We start from the raw sequence: 14,189 nt of genomic DNA, 5'->3' as shown, positions 1-14,189 counted from the left end.
CGGGTTCATGGAATAGAGATATGATTTTTTATTCTTTTAGCAGGTGCGGTGTGGAGGATAAATGGGGTGGGGTCTAGCAAAAAATGGTAGGTTTTCTGTTAAATCTACCTATTACTTGGGGAAAGAAAGAGTAAGGACGGTAATGGGTGAGTCTTCATGGAAAGATAAACCAGAATATATGTGGAGACAGATTCGGGAGCTTAATGTATACGGGATGGTGAAGTTATTTATGTGGAAAGCTGGGCATGATCTTCTACCTACTGGGGCCAATCTCTTCAAGAAGCAAGTCTCTGATTCCAGTATGTGTCCAATATGCGAAAGGGGAAGTTATTTAGTCTTTGAAAATAAATTTGACGAGACAAGAAAATTACGCAAAGCTGCAAAACAGACTATGGAAAAATATAAGTGGATGAGAAGGAACATGTTAGTCTTTGAAAATAAATTTGACGAGACAAGAAAATTACGCAAAGCTGCAAAACAGACTATGGAAAAATATAAGTGGATGAGAAGGAACATGTTAGTCTTTGAAAATAAATTTGATGAGCCAAGAAAAGTACTAAAAGCTGCAAAACAGACTATGGAAAAATTTAAAGATGCTAATCAACACTAACAGATAGGAATGCATACCAGAATTTCAAGAAGAGAAGATGTGAGGTGCGAAAAGCCAGAGGTGGGAAGTGTTAAGGTGAACTGGGATGTTGCGGTGGACTCTCATATTAAAGAGGTGGGGATAGGTGTTGTGGTGAGGGATGACCAGGGGGAGGTTTTGGCAAGTTTGTGCTCACCTGTAGAGAATCAAGAGGAGGCCTGTACAGCAGAGGCCTTGGCAGTTAGAAGAGCATTAATTTTGTCTATAGAGCTAGGACTTGTAAGGGTGATGTTGGAAGGTGATTCACAGATTGTAGTGAAGGACTTGTGCAGTAGTGATGATGTGCTAGCCGAATATGGGGTTCTGATAGAGGATACAAAAATATTCTTAAAGCAAACGCAGATTAGAATATGAGGTTTGTGTATAGAAAGGCTAACAAAGTAGCTCAAATATTGCAAAACTAGCTTTATCTAGTGTAGAGAAGAGGGTGTGGATAGAAGAAGGCCCTCGACAGAAAACAAATATTGTTCTCAGTGAGAAATATTGTATTGATTGAACTATGTTTAGATATATTCAATAAAGGTATACACAGTTATTCTATAAAAACCGCTCTTCTTAACGTAGCTTTACCTTGTGGTATCATATAATTTACTAATATATATATATATACATCTTCTAAACAAAACGGAATTCAAAGATGCAAAAGCGACAGATTGAACTGATCTAGGTTTTCACTATTATTTTTGTATTTTTATTTTAATTTTTTTAATAAATCACGTTGCATCGTATGGTAGTGCGACTTCAACATGTTGCCATACCATCTCTGGAATATCTACTGCCCAATCACATTAATGCCATGCTCCCTTTCATGACGAAAAACACATGAGGAAGAGGCTTCAAAAGCCAACTGATATAAACTGATTTAGAAAAATTATTGAGAAGTTCTAACTAGTGGTAATTTGAAACTTACCACTCAGATGTTGTTTTAAACAAAACGAAATCCAAAAATACAAAGGGAGAAGACTGAACTCTAGACTTTCTCTATTATTTTTATGTTTTTGTTTTAATTTTTTTTTAATAAACCAAGTGACACTATGGTGGACCACCACTTCATATGAGCATTAAGTTTGAGATAACCAAATAGAATTATTCAAAATTATTTAATCGTCAACCTTGTACAAGTTATTCGAAGTTGGACTTTATAGATGGTTTAGTAATACAAAATAAACTATCTCATGTTATTTCATTTTATTAAAATTTTACGTTCACAGATAAAAGTCAGAACAAGTCCATTAACTGAACAAAACCAATCTTATTTATTTATGGGTTAAATAAAAGAAAAATTAATATATAGAAAGCTCTAATAAATAATTACAGCAAATCAATATTTTATAAATTTTCAGCATTAAATCTATCATGAAAACGCACATTGAGAACAAAACCTGCCCAGATATGAACATTTATTACATTGGTTTTGCACAGATAAGATTGACAACGCAACGACGAGTATGGAATTGCTTAATGTCTAAGACATTACAGATAGTAAAGCGTCTTCAGAGCGTTTTCATTTTGGTCCTGATCCAGACCGGGCTTGGGAGATAGGGCTTTGGAATCCTGCAACCAGAGAATCTAAGAGGCTTCCGTTTGTCCCTCGCCCGCCTGATTTTGTCCCTTTCCCCCCTGATTTTCGCGTCCCGAGTTACAAGTTTGGCTTTGGTATTGATCTCAACACCAATGACTTCAAGGTGGTTAAAATCACGTGCTTCTATTCTCCGCGGCATTACCAAGTTGAGGTATACAACCTTACTACTGATTCTTGGAGAGTGATTGATGCATCCCTCAACTTAGCCCATTTTATTTGTAGATCTAATTTTCCTTCATACTTAAATGGATTCTGTTATTGGTTGATTTTTCCTCGGCGTTGCGACAGGGAGCATAATTTATTGCTTTCCTTTGATATGAGCAATGAGATGTTCCGGGAAATAATGTTGCCTGATGATGTAGGATCTCCTGCTGACATTGCCATTATCAATGACTCTGTAGCTGTGATTTTTCCTACGTATAGTAATAGTAGTAGGAATGACGTTGGATTATCAATGGAGTATGAAATATGGGTGATGAACGAGTCTATTGTGGAATGTTCTTGGACTAAACTATTTACGATTGCAGTACCCAGCCGTCCTTTACAATTTCGGGACTATGGTTTGATTGTGCTTAACGGCGGCCATTGTGTTTCAGATAAATGTTTGGTATTGTTTGATCCAAGAACAGGAGAACTTAAGAATCTTCCAATATATGACGAAGGCTGGGAAACGTTTAAGCTGGTGAGTTACAGAGAGAGCCTAGTTTTAGTTAATGGATGGAGGAATGTGCTTGAGCAACAATACACATGATCATTATGATATTGTTATCACAGATTTGGACTATTATTATTTATGTATTCCAAGAGGACTATAGATTAATTACTGTGAAACTGAGTGGTTTCGATGTTGTGATTTTGGTCATGGAGTCAATTGACTGCTTATGTAACAAAAGTTGATTTAGTTGAAGAGTTGGTCCTATTTTGCTTAAATACAATGGTTTGTGGATTGGAATTACATGAGGACCATGACGTCCAGGAGTATGACAGATTTTAGCTTCAATTGAGATGGTTTCACTTTAAAGTCTAAGGTCATTGGCTTAACATTGGACAAAAAGTGAAAGCACAGGGAATTAATATATACTTGCTGCAGTAGGCGTTTTATACTTTTCAGGTTTATACTTAATTTATGCTTCAACCCTCTCTTGCTTAACTCTTTCCCTCTTCACCATTTCAGCCAAACTGAGAACCTCTAGAAATAGGGATTTGAATTTCTTGTTTTGGCACTTATAGCATTTTCATATATAATGTAAGTGTCACTTTCTTTTCTTCATATCATTCCTTCTTGGTTTGTGAAAAATCGTGATTAATTTTCTGGTCCAAGTCTTAGTGCTGCAATTCTTAAAACAGTTTTCCTTTTCCTTCAAGTTTCTGCCATTTTGATTTAGTGTGGTGTTCCTTTTGACTATCCTCAACACTAGTGTCATATTGTGGGGTAGTAGAGTGTGTAGTGAATGAAATGAAGAGGTGAAACAAGGAGCATCGCCTAAGCTTGTGGCTGAGAATATGATTCCTTAATTCTGTTTTGGGGGATTTTGTTTTGTAAGTTAGCTCTTAAGTCTTTCCTATATATCCTTCAATCTTGTGATCAACTTAGGTAGCTTTCAATTTTTACTTAGTTGAGCTCAAGCCACCACGAACAACCATTCTTAACCTTAAACCACTGTGTTATTGAAGAAAACAGAAATATACAAACAGCAATAGATCAACATGCACCCTCCCAAACCACTGCAGAAAATCTTGTTGTAGCAGTAAGGAAACTATTCAACCTTCCTTCTTCTCAATTCTCACCACCTTAGTCACTGATTTACCCTGTTTTAGACCACTCAAAAGGGTATCTCAGCCACCACAACAGTTGTAATTGAAGCACACAAACAGCAAAACAGAAAAATCAACAAGAAAATCTGCAGTTGTTCATAAATCAGCTTAGATCAAGCTCTCGGGTCCGCTCTTTCCAGCTCCAATCCTCTGGTTTTCATCTTCAGTTCTCTTCCTCTCTACCAATCCCTTGTCACATGTATGTTATAGAAGTGTATTTAAGTAGCAAAACAGCTGAGATTTGAAACAAACTGAACCACAAAAACAAAAGTAGCAGCTAGTGCTGCAACTTCTCGTGGTCCTCCACAAAAACAAAATTACCTATTTCCTTCTTTTCCCTCCATTTACTTTAGCCTATATACGACAATAGCACCATATTGCAGTCGTCAAGACAGCAACTGGCAGCAATTGCAGTAGCACAAAAAGCTGAAGCAAAACATTTTCCTCTTGATTTCTCTTATTACCGCAACGCTACTCAACCAACATCAACAACCTTCTAAAGCCCTAGTTCGTGGCATACTCTACTTCAAGCAATAGTTATAATAAGAAGAAAAATCATAACCAACCGAAGCCTCGAGCAGCAGAAATGTGCAGCAGCAACTTTCATTCCTATTCGAATTATCAAACAGATCATATTTTGATTAGAATTATCAAACAGATCATATGTCTTGAAACACCTACAAACTCTCAAAAGTTCACTAAGGACTCACAGTAGATAACACAAGCGCTACATAAAGGAAGATAACTGAAAGTACATAAAAGAACTCAGCCCCATGGCCCACCAGCAACTCAACTTATTTAGCTAATTGAACTGATCAACTGCCTTTGTACTTCTCCAGCCCTTCATACTTCACTCTTAGAAGACTTCCTGTCGTCCCTATCCTTGGATCTGTGCGTTCAGCGTGTTACAAAAGTTTTGGATCAGCATGATAAAAGAGAAAACAATCTTCTATTTCTACATGTCATCCACTAACATATGCAGGATATTTCTTATGACGTTCTGTAACATTCATTCATTTAGAAAAATAATATAAAATAAAAACAAATGATAAAGATTATAAAAAAAAAAAAAAGAAATAAAGATTATAAAATAGACTTGCTCCGAGTTATAGTATAAAATGTTAGAGATAATTTTCTAAGTTATTGAAATATAGAATTATTTAAAATGTCAAATCAACAAGGAATAATGCTAGAGCTCCCGCTGGGCTCTAGCATGTATTTTTTTATGTGTTTTTTTTTATTCTTTTTTTTATATAGATTTTTTTAATAATTTTAAATATTTTAAAAAAATAAAAAATTCATAAAATCATTAAAAAATACTTCCTTAATCACAAAGTAAAATGAAAAATTAATATTTTTTATTTTACTTAGTGATTAAGGAAGTATTTTTTAATGATTTTTTTTTTTTTACTTTCTATTAAGGAAGTGTTTTTTAATAAATTTCTTAATTTATTTTATTTTTTAAAAATATTAAAAAAGTATTAAAAAAATCTATATAAAAAATAACTTAAAAAAAAACACTTGAAAAAACACTATGTTAGAGCCAGAGGGAGCTCCCAGCAGAGTCCCAACGGTGGCTCTAGCATCATCCATCAACAAGTATCACTAAGCATGATAATATTTTAGAAATAAAATAACATTTCCCATTAAGAAAATGGCTGGGGAATGACGAAAACCCAACAAAGAAGAAGAAAAGAAAAAAAAAAAAAAAGGCATACCCATTAATTGGGCGCACAGTATTGCTGGTGGGGAAAAGAACTGATACTTGATCATTGTTACCGCATTGGATGTACTGAAATGGACAATCACGAACCTCCTTTTGACGGTCAAAGCAAATATAAACCTCAAGCAGCTGATAACCACCGTTTCTCATGTTGCATTTCAATTGTCCATGTTTTTTGCCAAGTGCTTCAAACAATGCATCATAGATAGTTATCCGCTTGTATGGATTGGGGTTCGGTCTACATCCTTAGAAGTGCAGGTGAAAAAGAACTTGCAAATCAATTGATATGAAAAATCAAGTGGCACTAACCCGAATATCCTTAATTATTTACAGTACCCATTTGCAATTGTCAAACCAACCGATAAAAAAAATAATCGAAACAACAAATGATTTAAGCATTTCTATGGCTCTATTCTATAAATAAAAACAATTTGCACTAGATGGCATCTGAGAAATCTTAATTTTTTCACTACCTTCAAATTAACCACATGAAAAATTATAAAACGAACCTTGGTCATCTAAACCAAGATAATCGTTATAGCGTTCTCTAAGATCAATTGCATCCTTGAAGTACACGGATGGCTCTAGACCAAGGCATCTACCATGTGTCGCCCACTCGTACTTCCAGAAGCTAAAGTCATCTGGGCGAAGAAGGTTTGGCCAATACTTTTTTAGCGAATCTTTTATACCTTTCACCTACAAGTCATGCCAAGATATATACATATCAAATTTAAACCGAGTGCAACGATTTTTGAGCAAACATGACTGTAATGTAGTCTAATTACGTACCTGGCTACTTGTCAATTCCTTTCCCGGACAAGGGGCTAGCGCAGAATTATTTGGCCAGAAAGGCCACAGTCCGTGTATTAAAAATCTTTGATAATCCGTTTTAATCTCCTCGGGTTTCTTTGAACAAGGAACACCCACATTGCATACAGAATTTGGCCATTGGAGTGCCAACTTGTAATATGAGAATTCCTCTGCAACATTGCTAGAAGCTAAGACTTGAATTATGAAAAATAAAGAACGTAGAAACCCAACTTTTGTATTTTTGTTTTTTCAGAATGAAAATCAACTTTTGTTGAAACAGATGAGGATACCATAAAATTCTAGAATAAAGCCAAATGGAGAAGAAGAGAGAGAGACTGGGGAGGGAGGGATCAAGGAGAGAACACAAGTATGCTATAAGAGACCCCATTAAAAAAAAGAAGCAAATCAATTTCGGTGTACTAAAACTACCACAAGAAAATTGCAAAATAAAATAACAAGCACAATGAACTAGCTCAAAGCACAAATTAATCAGAGTCAAAGCCAAAATAGGGGTTAGATGTAAACATTACCTCCCAAAACTGTAGCTGTAAAATCAAGACTAGTGAGTAATAAGAACGAAGCAGCGAGCAAAAGTGTGATTTTCACTTCCATGACAAAGAACTTCACAGATGAGGTTATGTGGCCAGTCATGTAGGTCTGGGAATATTTATAAGGTTTTGGGATGTTGGATAATCGAGCTTGGGTCCAAGTACGTACATTGTATTGTTTTTTTTTTTTTTTTTTCTATCTTTATTCACTTTATAGCTCCCTTACCAACATCAGAGATGTATATTTTAGGAAACTTTATATTCTATAGGAAACCATCCCACGACTCTCTCTCAAGACTCGAAGTTGAGATTAATATCCATTAATTCAGGTTCAAAACTAGCCCACGACCTCTCCTTGCTTTTTATGTAATCAGGTATATATGTGCATTACCATATATAATAGCAGGTTGGACCAATTATGCATATCCTATTAAGTAATATCTGCCACTTACATTAATGTCCACATGCAATATGCTTTCATTTCAATGATACTTCTTCCATATCTTACCAATATAGATCTTAACAAATCAACTTGTTTTGATCCAAATTCATTTATATAAAATTTAAATATACTAATTTCGTGTCAATATTAATTTTATGAGTTGTATCACATATTAATTACACCCCTAATTTTGATTTCATTGCTTCCGATATTATGTGATATTGACATGTACCAACCACATTCCTTTTCATGAACCCAATAAAACAAACTATTACCTATAAAAAGCCTTATGCAATAATGGTGCAATAAAGATATATTGAGAGCGCCTAGGTTTCAATACAACCTTTACAAAAATGCTAGTCATTGAATTTGGGGTCTTCATAAATTTTTATAAAATTTATTTAATGATTAAAAAAATATTTTTTAATGATGTTGTATTTTTTTTTAAAAGAAAAAATGTTTAAAAATATAAAAAAATGAATGAAAAAAGAATATATATTTTTATTCTTATCAGGACAGGTCTCGTGCTACATCCATCTGCTCTTACCTTTATATATATCTCTTTTATCAACGTTAGAGATATATTCTAAGAAACTATCCAACGTTTTTTTTTTCCTCTCTCTCAAATTCAGACAATTTATATTTTATGTTCTACAACAAACAAACGTTATTTAATATAGTTTTTTTTTATTTTTTTTTATTTTAATTAGAGCTATTGAGTACAGAGCTGATCTAACCTTTCTTAGTAAGCAAAACTAAATAAAAGGAGAAGACTGATATTGCCACGAGGAAGAAAAAGAGAATGGAGTTTCAATTTCCAGAAAGAGCAAAAAAGGGAAGGCAGCAGCATTATTGTATAAAGCTTTTTATAGGTAATAATTTTTTTTATTGGGTTCATGAAAAGCATCATCTGATTGGTTCAGGTTGTTGGAAGCAATCAATTAGAGGTGTTAATATCATGTGATACGATTCATAAACTTAATGCAGATACGAAATTAGTATATTTGGACTTTATATAAATAAATTCGGATCAAAACAAGGTTGATCTGTTAGGATCTGATTAATAAATGAGGAAACCCGGCCCCTTTAAGATGAAATCAAAACATAATAACTCGTTTAAATTTTATATCAAAATTGCAATTTTATTATAATTATAGTATTTTAATTATGCACAATCACAAATATAATACAAGGTATCATTCACTTCTTAATTATTTCAATCCAACTAATTAATAAGATAATGAAAACCATGTCTTGATCTCTTTTAATTAATTCTCAACCATTAAATTTAAATACGAATAATGATGCACTTACAAGTCTTTTATATGAACAAATTCTCAAACAACCAATAAAATTGTTTCATTCCATTAAAAGTAAATTTTAGTATTATAAAATTACTCTACATGAAAGGTATAAGGCCGGACGTTGTGAAATAGTTATGAACTATTGAATTAGTATATACTCTTTCAAACTTTTTGTAGAATTGCATAGAAAGTCAGGTTTTATAAGGAAAACATAATAAAATAAATGAAAAGAAAAAGTTTGATCAAAATGGAATAGAAGTTCGTATTTTCTCCATTTTCCTTAAAAGTTAATTAGTAAAAGTAAATGAGGGCACTTAACATACACGCGATTAATATCAACTTTTTGTGCTACTGCAATTGCTGCCTGTAACGCCCCAAACCCGGGTGGCTTGGAGAATTACTACTTGTCACTCATAAACATGTCTCCCAACACATCCAAAGAATAATCTCCAAAAACTTCATAAATGAAATCAATCTCATATCTTCTCAATAATCTCGTTACAAACTCCACACAATCTTTAATGCAATAATAATAAATCAAAGGGGTCCAAAACCTCTCGGTAGTCATAACAAACCAACTAAATATTTCATAAATCTTACTAAACTCAAGACATAAATAAAATTCAAAGACATTAAAACTAAGAACACCAGAAGTCCTTCTTCTACCAACATATCCTTAGCTTAAACACAAACAACATTCTAATCCAGGTCCTCATTTGGACTCACCACATCATCTAAAAAATATTATAATGATAGGGGGTGAGTTATCAATAACTCAATAAGCAGAAATCATAAGCTAGCGTGCAAACATGAGCATTTATAAAATAGAGTATGCAGAACAAAACATATTTTCAAAATGACAGAGTGATGGTTTTAAGACAAGTAAAACCCATAATACTTTGGCATAACATAAACTGAGTATCATCATCAGATCAAAACAGAGCATCAAACAGAGCAGAGATCATGTTTCACCCCCGTGGTAGGGTTGTGCTAACCCCGGTGGCCAAACCAGGCAGAGACAGAGGTGAAATCTTTCCTTTATTCTTCTCGAAGCCCCGAGTGTGCACACAGGAAAGACCACAATAAAACCACTTTGTTTCCAAAGTGGGCGCACTCAGAGATAGAGAAGTTGGTACCAACCCAAACAAAGCAGAGCATAACAAAGCAGAGCAGAGCAAAGCAGAGACAGAGTCAGATACGAAATACCAGTACACCATGCCAAAGGTTTTCAAATGTTGTATCAAAATAATACAGAGTACCAAAACAGAATCAGACAGTTTACACACGCTGAACACAAAAGCCAGAATATCTTTCTAAATAAATGCACAACTTTTCATATTTTCAATATCGCTCGTTTTCCAGATTTCAGAAACCACATGACAGAATTTAGCTCATGTCTACACAATGCATGTCAGAATATATTTTTCCTTTTTCATACAGATTTCATAAATAATGCAGATAAGTGACCGAGGTTGATCTTTGCTTTCACAAGTTCCCAACACAACACAAATTATGCAAGTTTTCATAAAATCAACCTCAGTCTTATTAGTTTGTATAAAACCCAGTATAGGAACCCCGCTTACCTGACTCCTGCAGTGTATAATCTATGACTTGAATACGGTCTCTATCCGTCTCGTCACCTATTCATAAAATAATATAAACTAAATATTAAAGTCCAACAACACAAAATTGGTATTAAACAACTCAAGACCCACACTCTAGACCATAATTCAACGAGTTTAATCAACCTCAAACAACCAAAAAAACAATTCGGACAGCCCTCACTTCGACCCAAAATATTCTATACTAAACTCAGTATTGTCCAATACAAGCGTCAAGACCAATGCCGGTTCAAATTCCAATAACTCACACTAATTCCAACCGTTCACAATTTCAAACAATTACCACCAACTTAACCAAACAACACTACACAAAGCACACTTCTTTCCATTCACAACTCCGTAACTGAAAGTATAAACTAATACTTCTAAATATTTTCTCAACCACCAATCCAACAATTCCACTACAATGTAACTTCAATTAATCCAAACCTAGGACACTACACCACAAGAAATTCATTATACCAAGAAATGCCCAAAGAGCCGCCCATAAAACTGATCTAAAAAGAATATAATACCCATAAATTTCAATGAGAAAGAACTGGAGGTGTAATTGTGTGTGAGTGTGTGTGGGAAACAGAGGCAAGAAAACTTACCTACGGCAACAAGAATCTCTAGCAAAGGCTTCACTGACTACACGGAACACACAAACCCGAAGACTCACCACGCACAACACCCAGACTCACAAAACGCAACCCAAACCTCACTGCCAAAACAGAAACTGCAGAAAATGAAGATAAATCAAACCAAAAACTAAGAAGCAGAATCTGCACGGTTACAGTAGAAGAAACCGAAACTTAAAGGGATGAGAAAGAAACCCTTACCAGTCGAAAATGGAGGGATGAGAGGTACCGCTCGCTGACTTGCAGAGGAAAAACTGAAATGCAAAAAGGAGAGGAAGAAGAAACGTAGCAGACGGCAACCACCGAAACTAAGTGCAGCGCAAGAGAGAAACCGAAATTGAAGAAGTTTAGGGCAAGTGTTTCGGCAACAGGAACAGAAATCAACGAAAAGAAAAATGAAAAGAAACGGAAAAGGAAAGAGTAACGTGGGAGAAAGGAAATGCGGGAGGAAAAGAAACCGAAAGGAAACTAACTGTGCGAGAAGAAAGGGAGGAAGAAACGGAAAATAGAGGAGAAACACTTACTTCCCAAAACGACGCCGTTCGGTGGTCTTACTAAGCACTAAAATGGCTGGGCCATTTTCACGCACGGTCCGGGCCACTTTGATGAAGAAACTGGGCCTTACACTGCCAGTTGCTTGACTACTGCAATATGGAGTTGCTATTGTACTTTATCGACTTATGGAGGCCTCATCCTCACGTGGAAGAAGTATTCTTAGGGGACAATGGCTTGTCCGACTTGCAACAAATATACCCAATATGAATGGTTAACTTATGGGAGGAAACTATGGTTCATGGGTCATCATCGATTTTTACCTAGTGATCATAGATGGCGTGGAAATGGTAGGATATTTGATGGCACTGTTGAATGGGAGCACTGATTAGCTTTTAATTTCGACTTCCAAGCGTAGAAGCTGTCAAAGTAATACAAGGGTAAATCCCAAGATCGAATTCACAGGACAATGAGAATTTAGCAAATACTTCATATTCGCAAAATAACATATTATCGTTTGTATTTTAAAATGATAAGAAAACAGTAAACTAAATGAGCTAGCAATGAACAAAAAAATATGAAATGAGAAATAAATTTCAAAACTTAACCACTAACAATATTAACACCTAAATGGGGCTATTTACTAAGGGAGTGTGGAATGAATTATGAGTGAAATTGTTGGGAAGTTCAAAGACAAGTAAAGCTGAAAGTAAAAGTGAATCTATTTTTCTAAAATTGCTAAGAATCAAGAGATTTAAAGGAAATATGCGGAAGTTGACTTAAACTTATAAGAAGCAATTAAACAAACACTTGGGATGCAATTTTCGCCCACTTATTTGGTGATGGATTTACTTATTTTTTCATCTTCTCTCAACCATTCTCTCATTCCTAGAAATCATGGTCGGATAATATAGCAATGAATCACAATTTTTATTCTAATAAAACTACTTGACAAGTTATATGACAATCATAAAAAAAGTGAAAGAAAACCATCAAAGTCATGTTACTTGTTTAAGTATCAATTGTGCCTTTACGTTTACAACTGATCTAAACCAAGAACAAAGAACTCTAATCTTTTCTAGATGCACATTGAAATATATTCCATCAAGTTAATCATCAAAAGTACTAAATATCAAAGAAAATCCAATCCCAAATAGTTATGGGTTACTCATTGAATCCCAAGCTAAAAACCTAGCCTATCATCTCAAGATTAACAAAATGTCCAAAAAGATTAAATTCAAACATCTTTAACTACTGCACTGAATGAAAATTGCAAAATAAAAATACTGTAATCTCAAAATCTGCTGAAGCCCCGAAAACTATGAAGAAAACCAAACGAAAATAAAGAAGAAGCAAAAAGAACTAGAAAAACGAAGAAGAAGAACCAGCCGCAAGAAAATAAATCCGAAAGAAAAAAATACGAGACAGAGGCGCTAGGCCAAAAATATTTCTTTTTATACCCTCTCCCTCTCGTGCTACATCCACCTGCTCTTACCTTTATATATATATATATATATATATATATATATATATCTCTTATCAACGTTAGAGATATATTCTAAGAAACTATCCAACGTTTTTTTTTTTCCTCTCTCTCAAATTCAGACAATTTTTATTTTATATTCTACAACAAACAAACGTTATTTAATATAGTTTTTTATTATTATTTTTGCCTGTGCCAATTAAATACTGCTTTTAGGATCAATTCCAATTAAACCTTCCTATTTAATTAATTACAGATTTAAAGCTTTGCAGTAAATATTTTTCCTTAGACCTTAAGGAGTTCCGTAATTGGTTGTTATGTTGTCATCATATCATTTGTGTAAGCAACGCAGTAAATTCGTACACTAAACTTGTATTTACAAGGGATGAAGGCCAACCCACATGACTCACGTAGTGTATGCTCCACAGTTGTTGTGGCCCCATACTTCATGCTCCACAGTTTTTGTGGCCCCATGACTTATTTGTTTGTGCCACACTTGCTGTGGACACACGTAACATAATGTGTGGCACTATCGGCGTTAGTGCCTGGTACGCTTCGGTGACCAGCTAATTAGGCCCCATTCGCAGCCTGTTGACTGTACTTCGTCAACCTAGGAAATTTCACACCTATTTAGACACTCCAGCGTAAACAAAGGAGTTCCACTAGGATATTACCACATCCTAGCGCTTAGGGTCGTGATTGACATGAATAACTTAACTGGCATACATGACATTTCGTAACGTGACGTAACATGAACGTGACATAAATGACAAAAGTCCTGACGTAGCATAACGTGACATGAACGTAAGATGACAGACATGACATACTTCAAGACATAAATGTAACAGAGTACATTTCATAACATGGCATACATGTAACATGCAATTTCGTAACATGGCATACCATAGAACATACAACATTTCTTAACATGGTGTAACATTTGACGGTGAATATTACGTGACATGAAATACATGTAACATATGGCATACTTAACTTAACATGACATACTTGCAATGTATAGGAATATGTGACAGAATATCTTGTGTAACAGTTGAATAATTCATGACAGAATAAATTCTGTGTAACAGATAAATATGTA

General features: G+C 34.6%; 2 protein-coding genes and 1 long non-coding RNA gene across 3 annotated transcripts; 1 reads left to right on the top strand and 2 right to left on the bottom strand.

The window, feature by feature from the left end:
• The first annotated feature begins 142 nt into the window (after positions 1-142).
• Positions 143-2,982, top strand: LOC121242298 (F-box protein CPR1-like). The gene is made up of 3 exons (XM_041140184.1): positions 143-299; positions 618-887; positions 2,129-2,982. Exons 1-3 carry the CDS (start codon positions 143-145, stop codon positions 2,980-2,982), a joined length of 1,281 nt encoding a protein of 426 aa, XP_040996118.1.
• Positions 2,983-5,631: 2,649 nt separating this feature from the next.
• On the bottom strand, positions 5,632-7,230 carry LOC121242297 (ribonuclease 1-like). The gene is made up of 4 exons (XM_041140183.1): positions 7,110-7,230; positions 6,559-6,749; positions 6,279-6,465; positions 5,632-6,014 (listed from the first exon to the last, which is right to left on the bottom strand). The coding sequence occupies exons 1-4, from the start codon at positions 7,228-7,230 to the stop codon at positions 5,632-5,634; spliced, it is 882 nt and encodes a 293-aa protein (XP_040996117.1).
• Positions 7,231-9,425: 2,195 nt separating this feature from the next.
• LOC121243631 lies at positions 9,426-11,741 on the bottom strand. Its single transcript, XR_005936206.1, has 3 exons — positions 11,640-11,741; positions 10,457-10,513; positions 9,426-9,607 (listed from the first exon to the last, which is right to left on the bottom strand). It is a non-coding gene; the product is annotated as an uncharacterized LOC121243631 (long non-coding RNA).
• Between the last annotated feature and the right edge of the window lie 2,448 nt (positions 11,742-14,189).

Source organism: Juglans microcarpa x Juglans regia, chromosome 8D (assembly GCF_004785595.1).
Source record: "Juglans microcarpa x Juglans regia isolate MS1-56 chromosome 8D, Jm3101_v1.0, whole genome shotgun sequence".
In the NCBI taxonomy this organism is placed as follows: Eukaryota; Viridiplantae; Streptophyta; class Magnoliopsida; order Fagales; family Juglandaceae; genus Juglans; species Juglans microcarpa x Juglans regia.
Note: the sequence above shows the minus strand (reverse complement) of the source record. Positions and strands in the feature narration are given on the sequence as shown.